This window comes from Semicossyphus pulcher, unplaced genomic scaffold (assembly GCF_022749685.1).
Source record: "Semicossyphus pulcher isolate SPU_LCO1_2020_fin unplaced genomic scaffold, fSemPul1.0.p SCAF_7, whole genome shotgun sequence".
Lineage (NCBI taxonomy): Eukaryota > Metazoa > Chordata > Actinopteri > Labriformes > Labridae > Semicossyphus > Semicossyphus pulcher.
The window spans coordinates 17,397,076-17,414,259 of NW_027211748.1; the positions used below are offsets into that span (position 1 = coordinate 17,397,076).

The window sequence follows — 17,184 nt, forward strand, 5'->3', positions numbered from 1 at the left end:
AACCTACACTCAGAAACAGAAATAAATCTGAGGGCCTATGTACAGTATTTTCTAGAAACATTTCAACATCTTTAATGACAATCATTTTCAACCGGTGATGTATCGATGTCACAATATCAAACTAAGGTAAAAGGCTCATGTTAAATAGAGATAAAAACATTCACTTAAACCTGGTCTATTCTGTTTGCTCAATCTGATAAATATTTCAGAGCAAGTAACACAAGAAGATTAATCTGTTTCACACAGTCATTAAAAACATCATGTAAAGTGTTTAAGAGATTTTAGTCAAAACTTTACACAGAAGTGTGCAGTGGTATATGGCTGTTTAGCTTTTAACACAACTTGAAAACAAAGGCGCTGGATGGCTCGATAAAGGAAAAGATACATTGTTACTGTTACCACAAGCAGAATACAAATTGTTCAAGTTTGGTTTGAGAGTGGTGCTCAATAAGAGGTCATCTTGATGCTGTTTCTGAAGAAGACCATGTGTAGTGTGGTTCATACCAATAATATATCAACCAGCTTAAGTGTGGATCTTACCTGTAATCAGACTGGAAATTGTAGTTCTCCAGGAAAAGTATTTCATGTCCCTGGCTGGCATATCATTGTGATGCAGAGCAAACCCAGGCCAATTCCTCAAAGAAACATAAAAAGGTAAAAAAGCAGTTAGTTAGTTTTTACATCAAAAGATGGGTTTTATCCTTCTACTTTTTGAAATGTACCAAGATTTGGTTTTTAAATAAAACAAGTTTTATGTTGAGAGCAGAAAATACACTTAACAGGTGTCTCAACTGATATGGCCTTAATTAAAAAGTAAACGCAAGGCCACTAAAAAGTAAGGTAAAAATTAAGCTTTCTGTTTTTGTGGTTTTGAATTGTCATTGTCAAAGGTCTGTACTTTCATTACTGATTGAAATATACAACTATTGTTAGTTTAAATTTTCTAAAAAATCTCCTACAATTCTAATTGTGACAAAGTTTCAGGATGAAAAAAATACAAATATCTAAATATCCACATAAAGCTCTAAAACCACCCTGCAGCACACTCCTCCTCTTACTTTGCTATATGCTTAATGTGTAATACATAAATACACATCTGTAATACTACTTCTTAGGGATTTCTTTGAGGACTATTGTGAGCAAATTTTGGCAGAAAATTACAGGTTCATATGTGCACCCAATAAGTATGAAGTTACTCAACCAACCAGATATTAGATCTGTAATTTTATAATAACCTCTTAAAGTTGGACAATCTGGCTTCAGTCTACAGGACAGGAGAATAATCAGATCTTCTGTAACTCTGTGTTCTTAAGTCTGACAAGCTAAATATCTGGACCCTTTAAGTTCTGTGTTAGGTAGAGAGGTTTTAGGTCACCAAGGTTTTAAGTCGTTCCTAAAATACTGAGTCTTAGGGGGGCAATAGCAGTGGACATAAGGGCTGGTCAGGGAGATTTTAAGTATCTTACAGCTTCTTCAGTCCCCTTATATCTCAAATCCACTAACAACAGAGGCCGCATAAGGACACTCCAATAATCCACCGAAATGTCCTTGAAGTACTGTGAATTGTGCTTTATGTGAAACTAGACTAACCTGAAGAGAAGGTTGTCACATATCTATGACTTCTGCCAAATTTGGTCAAATTAAGTCCACAATAGAGTAAAGGGTTGTGAATTCACTTGATTTTTAAGGTTTTTGATTCCCTTTGTCAGGATCAGCTGTCTGTCTCCTCACGTTTAGTCCATTTAGCATCCATGATTTAACCCTTCTTTATTTCCTCCTGTGAACCGCGAGCTTGAAAAGATGGCTGTTTCTACTTCTCTGCTGTTCCCTGGCAACAGCATCTTCTTTTGATACTGCTGAAATGTAATATGTAAAAATATGTAAATTATATATTACATATCTATAGTATCTATCATTTACTAAAATTGAAGGTTAACACTACAATATGTTATTTCCTAACTGCTCTTTCATTCTGTCAATGTTTCTATTCTATTTTTGTTGAAATTGTCTTAAACATCAATTTACTTGTTTGTGACATCAAAAACGTGCCTTTAAACCATTTACCTTTTTTGTTGACATATAATCAAACAGCTGTGTAAGGTGAAAGGCGATTTGTAGTGCCAATGACTTATCAACTCCGCAAAGCTTTTCAGCCTTTTAGTCTTTATTGGCTTACCTGTCCTGAGGGCACTTCATCACATTTTCTCCATTGTAAGGGCACCTTAGAAGGTCTGAGCATCAATTTCAGCAGTTAAAATGGTAAAACATCTGAAGCAACAGGTAATGTCATCTGTCATTAATTAATGAGAGTAACTGGATAACAGGCTGCAATTTAACTTTGTCTTCTCTGTAGCCAGTGCAAGTACTTTGATTGTTTGTTAAGGATTACAGTTTACTCTGTAACACCAATGAACAATTGAGACCTTAGTGTTATCTAAAACTAAATGACAAGTCTTCTCTTTCTTATAATATTCATAATTGAGGCTTCTAAACCTCACTGTTTTGATTGAGGGCCTTCAGTATTTGGATCAACTTGCCCATGAAAATTAAGGTGTACCAAGTATAGCAGACAGCAGTTGTTATTTAATGTGCCATTTACATATCCAGTCAATAATTTGATGAATAGAACTATTGAATCAACCTCTGTATCAGCAAATGTCTAATTATAAAGGACTCAGATTGGGGCCTTCATGGGGACATCCTCATCTGTTAACACTGCAGCTATGACTGCAGAGTCTGACACGCCAATTTTGTGGTTTGAGTGTCAGCCAGAGCTGAGAGCAGGAAGAGGGGCGGCTGTGGCTCAGTGGTTGAGTTGGTTGTCTCTCTGATTGAGTCGGTTGTCTCTCAATCAGAAGGTTGGTCAGCAAATTGCTCCCGAAGGCATAGCCAACAGGTTTGAATGCATAGATCCTGATTGGAGATTGGCACTTAAGTCGTTGCCATCAGTGTGTGAAAGGGTGAATGTGACATGTAGTGTACAAGCGATTAGAGTGGTCAGAAGAGTAGAAAAGCGCTATATAAGTACAGTCTATTTAAGAGGATGGTACCATCATCTTCCAAGTGATACTGGTTCTAAGGACCCATTCTTTGTATTGTATTGTACTCAGCTCAAAGCATTAGATAATCACTGAATATTCTTGTATTGCTTTTTGAAATGGTTCTTTGGTAGCAAATGTTTCTATAAAACCTTAATTCGTGTCCTGCAATAGGTCCATTTTGAGATTCATTTGTACGTCTTGCTTTAATCTGTGGTAATTACCACATGATCCTTTGTTTGCTTTCGTAATTAGTGCTTGTTAGCGAGTCACACGCTGATTGACATTCTGAGGGCCTATCCTGCTTCATCTTGTTGACCAGGTAACGAATCTCCATTGTCTGTAGGCTTCCAATTAGGAGATAAGCTTTTTAGCGGTCTTATACCTGCCACAAGTTATTGATAGTGTCTCATCATCTTGACACAAAGTAGCCAATTTGTTGTTAAGATTGGGCCCTTCTCCCTTTAACTAGTCATTGACCTCCCTTTCCTCTTTCTCTGTGGGACTAAATAACATCCATGTAAACCGAGCGATTGAGGTCCTCATGAATCATATGTTGGGAAATAAGTGACTATTTTTGGGTCTGTATGTGACTGAGTGATTGACTGAGTGAGTGACGGCACTTTCACAGCCGTAGAGACAGAGTTGCGACATTGCAATGGTAGATCATGGAGCATATTGGACCTCCACTGACGCAACTCTCTGTCTATACGGCTTTGGATACTTTGTTCGGGGAGTAGGCGAGGCTGCTCCTCCGCTGCTCATCACCTACGTCCGCAGCGTGCACCTGCTTTCAAACACGTTGTCATCGACCTTATAAGGACAGTCCTTGTAACACATTGCCCACAAAAGCGCACATTGACCTGATGCGGTCAGCCACATACTAGGTTTTGACCTAGTCTTGTTTCTCTTATATCTTCATTTGAAAATGGACAAAGTTCACCTCGTAACACAACATGCTATTACATATAGGACCATGTTGATAGCTGAGAGATGCAGCAGCTGAGATTGCATTTTCTGGCTATAATCAACACATCTCTGGCACACTGTGACAAAACTTGAGCATGATAAGTGTCACAAAAGGTAGGTTTAATCACAGGGCTGATGTTTTGGATTGTATTAAAGAGTAAGTAATTAGAAAGTGTGTATAAAACTATAGTTGAGGCTACTTGTGGTTTCCTGCCGCAATGGTCATGAGTGATAACTGAGGTTAGATTTAATGCAAGACTAAATAAAACAGATTTGGTTTAGTCCGCACTTGATGTTAACATTATTTGACCTCGTTCTTGACTTAGACTTTGCATCGACTTATGTTCCGACGATTAAAAAATGGCCAAAGAGTATTGTTTTTTTGGTTCATTTGTTGCAGTCAATATGATTTCCATTCATCCCAGCAGGCATCCATCACTGTAGTTATTTTGCAATCTTGTATATTGCCACAAGATTATGAGATGCGACCAATCTCCTTAAGCAAACCCCTCTAGATGGAGTATGTTCGCCACAAAAGTGTTAAATAAAGTATCATCAGTTTTTTTAAAAGTGATTCATTTTTGGCTTTATAAACAATAGCACATACATTTCCTTATTCATAAATACATGCTCACACTATTAAACCCAAGCCTTACATATCATAAGTAATATCAGTATTACAATACGTTTTGTATCTTGTAACAAACAGAATAGATTGAGTTGTGTGGATGTGAATAGGGCAGTTTGAACCTGCTTACCTTTCTGGCTACGTGCCACGCATTTGTGACATCAACGGATGTGAGCCCAACTTATAAGGTAGCTTTAGGTGGGAGCTTATTCCCTGAGGACTCAAATTAGCCTTAGAGAAGCTAATTAGGCTCTGTGTGTAATAACCCGACAGGGCTCGGTTTCAAGAAGCCATCATTAAACACATCTCTTAGCCAGTGTGCTTTAAAACAATAATTATTTAATCACCTTACAATCTCAAGTAGTGCCGATGTGTTAGTTACCTTCAATTAGATAAAAAGGCAGGTGTAATGAAATTAAAGTCTCACTGCCCAGCTGAACGTGTGGCCTGTTGGCTGTTTCTTTAACTTCACCAGGTATAGCTTGTGATAATAAGACAGCTGTTCATTTTAATATCTGGCTAGAGCGTAGAGTAAAAGTAAAAAAATGTCTGCATCTTCCATATTTTATTTTTTTATTTTATTCCTTTTTGATTTTTTCAGACATTTTTAAAACTATTGCCGGATGGTTAAAACAACAGATTGCTTGAGTAAGCTATTAAGGACAAGCAACAAGTGCGTATTATTTATCTCCTTAAGTGACAGTATCCAGGTCTTTGGTTGAGTCACAGTTTCAATAAACCCAGGATAAAATCACTTTAATCACAAAAACACTACAGCCTTCTGTAGTTTCTCTGATCCGCCTGGAGCAAGAATTCATACTTGTTCACATTTCTGATACAGCACAAAGCAGAATACCAGTAAATCCTGGGATGTTCTTTATGTAAAGATGGCACAGCAGTGTAGGGGAATAAGGTGAAGGAGTGCAGCCCTGGCCAAGACATCAAGTAACCGCAGATCTGTGCCAAGCTCCAGCTCTCAGTGCAGCTAATCTTATTAAAAGAGGGTCACGGCCTGAGCAGACCCCTCTTAAATAGACATAGGTCATAACTGGAACCAATATGGACACTGCACTATTGTACTTATGACGAGTTGACTGCACTTACTGAACACTTAGGTGGACTTACAGCAGCAATGACGTCAATTCAATCGTTTTTAGTCCAGACAGGAAAGTCTGGATTGAGGAAGTGAATATGGAACAGTTTATTTTCTGCTTATTTAAGTAAGCTAAACCCCTCTGCACAGTACTGGGAGACCCCAGTTCATTCCCTAATTTATACGGCCTACATTTAGTTGTACCAGCTATGCTCGATTTTTTTCCCTGGTATAATTAAAAATAGGTACGTTTTGAAATTGTCTATAACTCCCATTGTGTCTGCATCAACTCTCCATGCTTTTATAGTAAAATAAGATAAATGTTCTAATTATTCGACCTTTCCAAGTTTTAAAATTTGATCTGTACTTAAAGCACTACCAAATCCAAGGCAGTGGTGTAGGATATGAACACAAACAATACAGACTTTTTATCTGAAACTCCTCCTGGACATAAGTGGTGTACTAGTTTTGAGTAGTTGGTTTTGGGGTTCTTTTGGACTTGTATTTTTCTCCACAGTCAAAGCTACTACATCAAGTAAGTACTCAGTTTTGTAATTACATCATATGATAAAATTGTCTCTCATAGTTTTGTTAATATAAATGAGTCTGACATATAAGAATAAAGGAAAAAGCAGCTCATGGTACTGGGACCATAACATTGGAGAGACTACATTCCCACAGATCCACAAGGTTAAACACAGTAAATCAATCAGGTATTGAGCTTCAAAGAATGGTAGTATTGATGATATTAGTGTTGTGCATGCCTGCTACGTCATTGTTATTTGTAATGAGAACATGCTTACAGATGAAGGGTCATATAAAGGTGTTGAAAATGAAAAAAGGTGTACATGCTAGATTTGTGTCTGACAGTTTCCTGTTTTTGCTCATATTTGTTTGACAATAGTTTTAAATGTTGATGTGCAAGCGCCTCTGTCTAAAGCACCTTTATGATAAACATAACTATCATTCTGAAACTATGGACGGTCTGACAACCAGTCCGAATCTAATAATGTTTTACACCTTCTGTCACAGAGTGATCGAGACAGTGCAACAGTTTAGATTGCAGGCAAGGCCATTGACCTGCCAGAGGGTCGAAGAAGATGAGGAAGAAGAGGGGACCAATGATTTATTCATCAATAAACTTAGACACACTGTATATGTGGAAACACTCAAAAAACCAAAAGTCCAGGCAACTGTAGAGGAAAACACTAGTGTGACCATTCTTTAAAATATACTGTATTTGCTTTTAACCCACATTTTCAAAAGATGTAGTCACATCAAATGCAGTGATAGACCATTGAAGTTCAATGTGTATTGAACAACTAATGATCTTTGTCTGGGCCAATCCATTATCCCCTTTAACAGCTTATACAGTTGTAAACAGTAATTTGGTGTGCACACACCTGAAGGTACATGTTTAAATTATTTTGTAATCTTCATCTTTGTACTAATCTGCTTTGTTTACAGTATGATAATTTGTATTTCCAGTCTTTGAAGGACTAAGATGTGATCCTTTTTGTGTCAGTTACTGAAAAGCTATGTTTAAAAGGTTAAAAAGGTTAGGCTTAAAGAGGGAGGTTGAGCTTTAACCTGAAGCCGCGGTGAGTTCTAATCTGAATGGTGTAGGGACGGTTAACTCCTTCTCTCAACCACCCTGTCTGCAACACTACTTATAAACTGTAATCTAATATAAACCATAACTGACTCAATGTAGTGGGTTATTTTTATTACTCAGTTGATAATATAACAAAATGTACACCTCTATGAATATGTGACCAATCCTTAACTGGCATATTTTTAAATTCTAAACAGAATTATATTTAAAACAATTGATCATGGCAGTGAATACGGGTTTCCTTCTTAGCCCTTTAAAAGTAAAAAAAGATCCCATAGAAATGTGCTCTTCTGTCTCTTACACGACTGTACAACATGTTCCTTTACATTTTAGCTCAGGCTGATCACATGGCCAGTCTCTCCGCATTTTACCCTCCCTTTCCATCATCTGCCTGTCATCCCCCTGCTGCTCACCATCCCCCTTTCCCCCTGTAAGCTGACACAGCGCCTTTAAACATTAGCCGCTTTCTTGCTAATAGGATCTCAGAGGCTTAAACTGTCATCTGATAAAACTAAGGAGCTTGATAGCTATGCCGCGCCCTCTTAACCAATTTGTACTCAATTAGGATAATGGGGAAACAAGCGAAGAGGGACAGCTTTAATATATTAATGTGATAAAATGATTATCAATTTCCTTTGCCTATGACTTGGGTGGTATTAGGAAAATCTAGCAAGACTCTTATGAACATTAGCCACTGATAAAGTGGGCTAAACAGTAAAGTCAGTAGAAACACTTTTGGTTTAGGAAGATTTAGGAATTGTTGAACATTGTCAACAATGGCAGAGTATTTCTGAGTACAAATGTCCAAATAAAAAGAAGAGAATAAGAGAGACTTACTTGGAAATGAGCCATCACTAATGTTATCAATTACATCTGTTTTTTGCTTTGATGTCTAAAAGTTTGGCATGTATGTTTATTGCAATTCGAAGTGGAACTACAAGAGACAGAATGGTCATGTGTTTGACTTCCTAGCATGGGTTAAGCTCCAAAAACTCTGGATCCTACATTTCCCACAATGCAACACAGCAGCTTCCTTTTATAAGACCCAACCTTCCCTAACACTGATGGCTGACTGAATACTAGCAGTGTATTAAGAGGGATTTTAGTGTTCTTGACAATCAACTTGGTTTGGTAAAATTGTTTCTAAAACAGTTCACATAATGTGCAGGACTCAACTGAAGATATAAGCTGATCATTTTATACAAAACAACGTTTTTTTCTTGCTAACACTGTTAATATGCAATCTTGGTCTATAAAATAAATGTTATCCTTTTCTGATAGGGAAAACTTGAAACTTTGAATATTTCATGAAATAAACATTTCTTGGCAACAACATGACTCTCTCGCTTGCATCTTAAAGTAATGAGACTGATTATCATCCGTTTAGTCCACAGACAGTCTTATGGTATCAGATTACAAAGGCAATTAATGCTTCTTTTTGTTAAAAGAATATTTTAAAATCCTAGGAGATTATAATTGATCCCAAAGAACAACCCAAAACTACCAGTAATTTAAAAACTGCAAAAAACAATAGAAAAAAACAAGAACATGAGATATCAACATAAATACATTAATGAAGGAAATAGGCTGTTTTTGCATGCTTTTTAGTTTCTGTACATCTATTGAAACTTGGAGAATGATGGCTCTACAAAATCATTCCTGCCACAGGGACATCTTTAAGTACTTAATTTCATTCTTCCAGTGGCCTGTCTTGTCTCTCACACAAAGTAATGGGCTTTGCAGTCTCTTTCTTGGAAAACAACCTTGACAACCAGGAAAAGGTGTTCAGCCAAAGCTATTTAACTCATAGAATGCATTGGCAATGCAGCCCAATGTTGCCAGATGGCTTTAAACTCGTTAGCATTTAATGTTTCTCAGTTGCTTAGGCGTGAGCCAATTGTGCAGACATGTGTTTAGTTTCTGTGCATCTCCCTGACTCATTGAAGATGGTGTATCCATGGAGGGATGCCCACCTCTAGTATGTCACATACATGTCAGAAATGTAATCAAAGTACATTGTTCAGCAGAGTAAACAAAGGAAGTCTTAATTTATCACAAAGCTCCATCCCTAACCAAAACCCAACAATAATATTCAATAAACATCTCAAAGAGTTTGGGATGCTTAAGAGATTACCATGTTATTATTATTATTATTATTATTATTATTATTATTTTAAGATTATTTTTGGGCCTTTTTGCCTTTAATTGACAGGACAGCTGAAGATAGACAGGAAATGCACCAAATGATCGGCAGACCGGGAGTCGAGCCTGCGACAGTAGCCTCCTGAGCTAAACAAGCGCCCCTTACCATGTTATTATTATCAGTAGCTTAATGCTAATGCTAAAGAACCTTGGTTTGCATTCCTGAAACGTGTTCTCTTAAAACAAACTGTTGAAAAAAGATACTTTCCGCACCACTTTTCCATGTAGGATTTAGATAGTTTGGGGTGCAAAGAACTCCTAAATATAACTTTAGATAAGAGAAGCCAGGTCAGAGGAAATCTCTAGTGAAGTCTTTAGGCTCATTAAGGATGGGATTGATCTCTGCAACACCTACTGTAGCCACTACAGCTTGGGCTGTGCCAACTGGCAAAGGAGAAACTTGTAGGCTGCAGGATAAAACGACCCCAGTACCCCTAACCCAATTCCCCAGGGGAGGGGGAGGGGGGCTATCAGCGGCTGAGCACCAAGATTATTCGTCAAACAGGCTTAGTTTCTTGTTCTGTTTTTGTGTGACACATGTAAACACTATGAGTTTATGTCACAGTCTCGATTCGTTTTCAGGGAGTGATAAAGGGGGTAGGTGTTCAACATTAGCCCCTTCCCCTAATTGCTTGTGCTTGAATTAATTAGGTTTAATCTCTCCACAAAAGATCGTAATGTAATAAATTTTCCTTTGAATAAATCAGTCACTTCCCTGTTTTATTATATTTTTCCAAAAGCAATGCTGCTCATTAAGAATTAGGTTCCAACATGAATTAAACTACTTTTTTTAATACAAGTCTTTACAGTGTGGAGCCATTCAAGTTAAAAGTCCATCTCAGTGTCTTTTCTCTCGTACATTGTCTATAATGAAGGGATTAGCGAGAAACTCTCAGTACGAGCCATTATCTTTCAGACAATAGATTTTTTGAAAGAAAGTTTTGTCGAGGCTTCATTAGCAATGGCCTCCCTCTGTGGTCTGAATGCAGGACACATTTGGAGCAATTACTTGACCAGAAAACAACTGTCAGTCATTCTTAAAGGGGAAGGATTCCAACTAATAAACCTCTTAAACCCTTTGGTTTTACTACCATTCCCCCGCAAGCTTTGGTGTCTTACAAGGTTAAGGTGAGTTTTGTCAGGAGAGAAAGACATTACATGTGCTTGTTGCACAGGACTTCAACAGTAGGTTCTTTGCTCACTTGTGTCCAGGGGATTTCAAGGACTTAACTGGGAGTAACAAGTGCCTACAGTAGATACTGTTAGTGTCAATCGTCTGCTTATGGACTAGAGACACCATGTCTGCAGCATTGGCTGTGTTAGGAACCTGAAGGAAGGTAAGACTACTTACTTACACTGCATTCTGTCAAATATGACATCTTTTGTTGTATGGGTACCCTAATGCTCATTTCTAAGTAAGTGATGCAAATATTGTCCAAGTACAGCTTGCTTTTTGGAGGCTCTCAAGACATACTCAAATGCCTTTGTGTAGATTTAGAAACTAAAAAAAGTAAATGCATACCTATGTAAAGAATGCTAAAAATGCTAAAGTTTGAAATGCATAACTAAAGACTCGTGGGAGTCAGGCTTAATTAAATTATTTTCATTGCATTAGCATAGTATTACTAAGTTAAAAAAAAAAATGAAGATTGTTAAACTCATCATTTAACATTATTTATTTTAATGTGCAAAACAAGGCAACCTTGGTAATACAGATATTACATTGTCATATCTTATTTTCAGCACAACTCCTACATGTAAAAACTGTCTAAAAAATAATATCTGCAGACCATGTATTTATCTAATTAATGTAAGTGCACATTTTTATTGTCTTAATTATGTCTTCTTTGCAGACAAAGATGTGAGTTTGTTCTGCCTTTTGAAAACAAATAATCCACTTCACTGAAGCCACCCTTGAAGGATATAGCCCTCCCGCTTTGCACAAATCTGCTCCATTGCACGTGAAGCAGGACAACAGCTCCTTACAACAACTGCCCTTCATTGTCACTTGGTAACAGTTTACATTTCTCTGACGAAAAAGAGAGAAAGTGTGCCCAAAGGCTCGGATGCATTTGTCAATGGATACCCTGGGAATAGTGGACGATAGTTGCCTGGACAACTATGACATGGCAAAAGGCCCTGGGTCAAGTGGTGGAGGCAGGGTCCACAGTATTGATGTCATACTGGGATTCAGCAAAGACCAGGACCCTTTGCTCCATTCCGTAGGAGACGATGACAACCAAAAAAACAACGTGGAAAACCCACAGCACCCTGAGAAGCATCACCCGTCGGACCCCTATGGGCAGCTTTCAGAACTGGGTGACGGCTCCCAACACTCCTCGTACCATGGTGAGTCTTCTAAGACAAAAAAATAGAATCATGAACAAAAACTTTTCATGTCACGTCATGTTTTTCTTCCGGATCACAAGGAGTTCAGGGAATTTTGTCTTTAACTGCGCAACAAGTATATTTAGAGCTGTACTTAGTTAGTCCGAGTCTCATACGTTGGTTGAAAACACAATATTCTGAGTAATTTTTGCAATGTGTCGGACCAGTGCCCGCCCATAAAGGAGTTTTCGACTCTTACATTCACTAAACACCAACAGAAAGACAAAGGCCAGCTAAAGAAATATGATTTAATAATAAACTGCTCTTAGTGTCCAATATAATGTAAGATCTGCTTGTTACTGTAGAAGCTACGCTATTGAGATAATGTTCCCTTAAATGTCCCCTTACATATCTTATTGTTAGAAAATATTTACTTTAAATATCTGACAATTTGCCACATCCACTATGTGTATGCTTTTCTATTCTCTAGTACTGCGGCAACTTTACATTTACTCAAATAAAGACAAATAAAATGTCTTGTACATTATTTTACACAAATTTCCCTATACAAGGTTTTTCTGTTACTTTTTCTGTGTCTGTCTAGCTGCTAATATGAGTTACGTCTACTTTTCATTGAGGTGTTTTAGTGCCGTGCCAGGGCCATGGTATTGTGCATGCTAGCTTAATGGCAAAGTTAAATGGAGAAGAGCTAAGATTAATGTAATTAGTTCTACCTGTGCTCTTCTTACTGTGTTCATTGTAAGAAAGGTCCCTTTAGTCTGGCCTATTTGTTACACCTGTTAACCTTGGGATATGTTAAATCATTTTCAGTAGGTGAGAGCAATGATTGCCCAGCAGGGCTTTGCCATGGCAGACTGGTTGGAAATAAGAATTAAAGAAGCCAGTGAATATGTACTGGTATCAGCCATTACTGCAAATCAGATGAAGCTCAGTGTTATAGGAGTTGATGTTTGGTATATACTTCAGATTTCACTGACTTTAATTTACAAATACTCGTTAAGATCTTGTGTTCAAATGAAACAAACCTATACTAGCTTTAAGCTTAAATCATCTCATGCAATATCCCTATAAACTTTGAAATAATCTATGTGTGTTTTCCTGAACCGTTTTTTTATTTCGCAAATTAACAAAATCACTACTAAACAAACTTTCAGAATGCATAAAAAAAAAGCACAATGATTGGAGTACTGTAGAATTAAACACCTGATGCATATATGTAAGCCATTGCAACACATCTCTAATGGCCACGCCTAAATGCGGCCTCTGTTATTTGGTCAAAGTGAATTATTACATGTAAAAGTGGAAACCTTAAAACTGCAGATTTGTAATGAACAAGACATCCAGTGCTTTACTGTATATGTAGGTCGCCATGATGGATAACTTTTTAAATACAGCCTTCAATGCAACTGGTGTTTATGCTCAGTGGCTGAAAATGTTAATGATCTAACTGATATAGCTACAGCAAAACTGTAAAGTACAAAGCCAATAGATGAGCTATGATGGAGCTGGTCTGACTATTGGAGAAGCACCAATGGATAGACAGCTGACATACAGATAACTGTACAGGGCAGGAGTGAGCACACTTATAGGGTTCAATATGATAAGACACTCTGCTGTAATGACTGTTTAATGCAGGTCATTTGTACAAAATTCAAATATTTCAAAGCCACTGTGACTCCTATGGCAAAAGACCAGTTCCTGACCAATCCTGAGAATTTCATGTTAATTCTAGAGTTCAACATTTTATGGTCAATAGTAAATTAAAAAAATTAGATAGGATGGTGCTGATGTGGAACACTATTTTTTCATTCAGAAAAGAATTGACAGAATGGCAGCTACTTTTTCATCAACTCTTCATATAACAGAGCGTTTGCTGTGTGAACTCATTATTTCATTTGCTCTACATCAGATTCTTGGAAAACCTCATCTAGACTATGACTGTTTACTTGGCTTTGCAGAAGCCAACTAAAGTCCCTTGTTATTAGAGGAGGCGGGGATTGCAGGTTTAACTAGTAGCATCTGTTACTATGGGATTACCGAAAGAATTCAGTGAAAGACATGATGTTATTTGGACTTGCCAAACCCCTGGTGTTTACAAGGGCATCAGTCATTAAGCTATGTGATCATGAGGAGAAGGGATAAGATTTCACTTTTTGATCAGGCTGTTTAAATGTGACATTTATTTTGAAATGATCAACAATCACATAAGTAAAGATGATTTCCTCCAGTGACATCTTTTAGAGTTAAAACTAGTCATAAGAATACATATAGCAGATTAATTTTAACTATTGGTATTTAGAATAGTGAGGCCAATATTTGGAAATGTAGTGTCTTGGTCATGTATCAGTTTTGGATAATCGAATATTGCTGATGCTTGTTACTAAATGTATTAAGTTTGACTTAGTGGGATGTAATGTAGGGATTATTGTGTAATGGTTTGTTCTTACCTTGTGAATTGCTGCTTTGTGAAATGCTTCACTTGTTATATTGAGGTGTCAAAACTTTTTTAATTTAGTCTCTTTTAAGAACCAGTGTAAACGTGCAAATATTCATTGTAATATATGATACAATGTTTACAATATTCATATGTAATATTCAAATGTAATTTACAGTAAAAGTCTTTGTTATGAAGTTGTAAATGGGGTAGTGCACACACTTAAAGTTCATAAAACGGTGGACTCTTTGGCTAAGAGCTTTGCTATTGTGGTTTTAAATGTACAGTAGTCTTAACCTCTCCATGATCCTCAATTGCACTTTTAACTCGAATGTCCTCTCCCTCTCCCTGCTGTCCTTTCGTCCTCTGCTTTACTCAGCCAAATAAGATTTGTCAGGATGGTAGCATAGCCAAAATTTAAGCACACAGTATGCTCACTAGTTTGAGAGCATTTGCACACCTGTTGGTTATTTAAAGCTCCTGTGAGGAACTTTCGGTTTGTGTTGATTTTGGCGCCCCCTGTAGACAAAGCTGTACCTCTGATCTCTTTGCTGATTTTGTCCTATACATGCTTAAGTGGTGGTTTTTGACAAAAATCTCATCCTTTTTTCTTTAACAGTCATATGTATCAGTCACTTTACATTTTTGCCCTAAAATTGTAAATGTAAACAAAGGCAGCATGCAGTTAATCGCTTAGTGTGTGTTAGTGACACCTATCCCCTGCCAGTGGTTTCAGGCATTAAATATAACTATACAGAAACAATCAACTTTGTAGCTGATGGTCTGGGTTGCGTTTGTAGGTCATATAGAGTAATCAGAATTAATTTCAGTCTGTTTCATAACCAGCAAAAAACTCCTCACAGGAGCTTTAAAGCTCTTACTAAACGTAAACTGTCCTTCCTTTTAGAATCAGACCTGTTCTCCAGTGACAAGTGTGATGATGAAATGGACGACTTGCAAAAGGACTTGGACGGTCCTGAGGGGTCTCCAGACACAATGAAAGACGAAGAGCACACGAAAAAGAAGCACAGAAGAAACCGTACCACCTTCACCACCTATCAGCTGCACGAGCTGGAGCGAGCCTTTGAGAAGTCCCACTACCCAGATGTCTACAGCCGTGAGGAGTTGGCCATGAAAGTCAACTTGCCTGAGGTTCGAGTTCAGGTAAGGAGGAAGGGATTGTAATATCCAAATGGCATGCTACCAGTCCACAGTCTTTGCTATATTGCAACTTTAATTTATGGCAAATCATGTCATCAACAATTTCTTTACTGTCCTTAATAATGCACCAAGCAGCAAGAATGATTATGGACAAATACTATTTAGTTTAGATCACACCAATAAAACGAGTGTTCCAACCTCCAAATCCTTTTTTGTTACAGTTACGAGCTCTGAATGGTAATTGAAACAGAATCATATTTATTTCAGGGATGTATCAAGGCTTAAAAGTATTAAAATCCAAATTATCGCATATGCAAATATTCATTTCAAAGTTTCAGAGCTTCTGCACCACCAAATAGTATCAGTCTTATTGTGTCTTATTGCCTCACTGCACCATCTGCTCCAGTTACATCTTCAATTTCAATCACATCTCCAGGTGTGGTTCCAAAACCGGAGGGCAAAGTGGAGACGTCAAGAAAAGATGGACACAAGCACCATGAAGCTACATGATTCCCCCATGCTATCCTTCAATCGTCCCCCCATGCCTCCCAGTGTTGGGCCAGTGCCTAACCAGATGCCACTAGATCCATGGCTGACGTCGCCGATCTCCACTGCCACGCCAATGCATACCATCCCAGGGTTCATGGGTTCACCACAGGGCCTGCAGCCTGCCTATCCAAGCCACAGCTTCCTCAACACCCCACCTGGGATGGTCCAAGGTATGCAGCCAATAGGCCCTCCTCCCTACCAGTGCCCACCCAGCTTCAACGATAAATACCCAATGGAGGACGACAGGAGTTCCAGCATCGCAGCACTCAGGATGAAGGCCAAAGAGCACATTCAGTCAATGGATAAAACCTGGCAGCACATGTGAGCGAACGAGGCACTGTGGATTGGAATTTTTGAGCTGCTCCCGTGAATGTTTACAAACTGCTTTTCCACTGTTTGTTTCATGTACCAATTCAGAGGGTATGTGACACCAAAGGAGTCACAGATTTTTTCACTGACTCTGATACGCAACTCTGAATATGAACTTCTTGTGAGTTTTTTTTAAATTCACTTTAAAATGTAATTACTTTTGACTGAACCATTTCCCAAATCTCTGGGAGTCATTTCTTTTGGTTTAGCTTAAATTGTTTGGGGAAGACTTTTGTTTGAGTAAGAAAAAAAATCTTCAACGTGAATGATTTAACACTATTGTGACATAAATAATTTTGTATATTTGTGGTAAAAAAAAAAAAAAAGTAATTGCTGTCAAACTGCAATATAGTGTATCAGAGGCTAAGTAGAGCCATGGGGAAAGCTATAACAATGTTTTCGTATATGGACTTCAACAAAGTCCTTTTTGAGGGAAATTATATTTCAAAAGAAATGTGATATGAGTGGGTAATGCAGATAAATGAACACTACGTATTTTGAGGGCATTTTTCTCCAGTCAGAACAGTTAAAGTATTAATTTGGACAGTGCAAGAAGCTTTTTCTACCCCTATGTCTGTTTGGGTGGGTTGTCTTTCTATATATTTTGTTTTCTGGCCTTTCTAAATTTTCTGTCCAGTTTTTTGTGATATTTTCGGTCAGAGATTTGGCACAACCGTGTTTTCAAACCCTTTTCTTAATACATGGAAGTGTAATAATGCTTAAAGTTGATCTGTGTTTTCTTTTTAAATCATAAAACAACCTTTTGGAGAGCATTAA

The 17,184-nt window shown here is 37.7% G+C and overlaps 1 protein-coding gene across 1 annotated transcript; it reads left to right on the forward strand.

The window, feature by feature from the left end:
- Window positions 1-11,611: 11,611 nt before the first annotated feature.
- rx2 (retinal homeobox gene 2) lies at window positions 11,612-16,363 on the forward strand. Its single transcript, XM_069685378.1, has 3 exons — window positions 11,612-11,894; window positions 15,236-15,492; window positions 15,926-16,363. Exons 1-3 carry the CDS (start codon window positions 11,612-11,614, stop codon window positions 16,361-16,363), a joined length of 978 nt encoding a protein of 325 aa, XP_069541479.1.
- The last annotated feature ends 821 nt before the right edge of the window (window positions 16,364-17,184 follow it).

Bases quoted from the DNA above. Each gene is read 5' to 3' on its own strand.
- rx2 (XM_069685378.1), top strand. From the start codon at position 11,612: ATGCATTTGTCAATGGATACCCTGGGAATAGTGGACGATAGTTGCCTG. The intron at 11,895-15,235 runs GTGAGTCTTCTA...CCTTCCTTTTAG, and splicing joins CCAACACTCCTCGTACCATG to AATCAGACCTGTTCTCCAGT. The intron at 15,493-15,925 runs GTAAGGAGGAAG...TCACATCTCCAG, and splicing joins TGCCTGAGGTTCGAGTTCAG to GTGTGGTTCCAAAACCGGAG.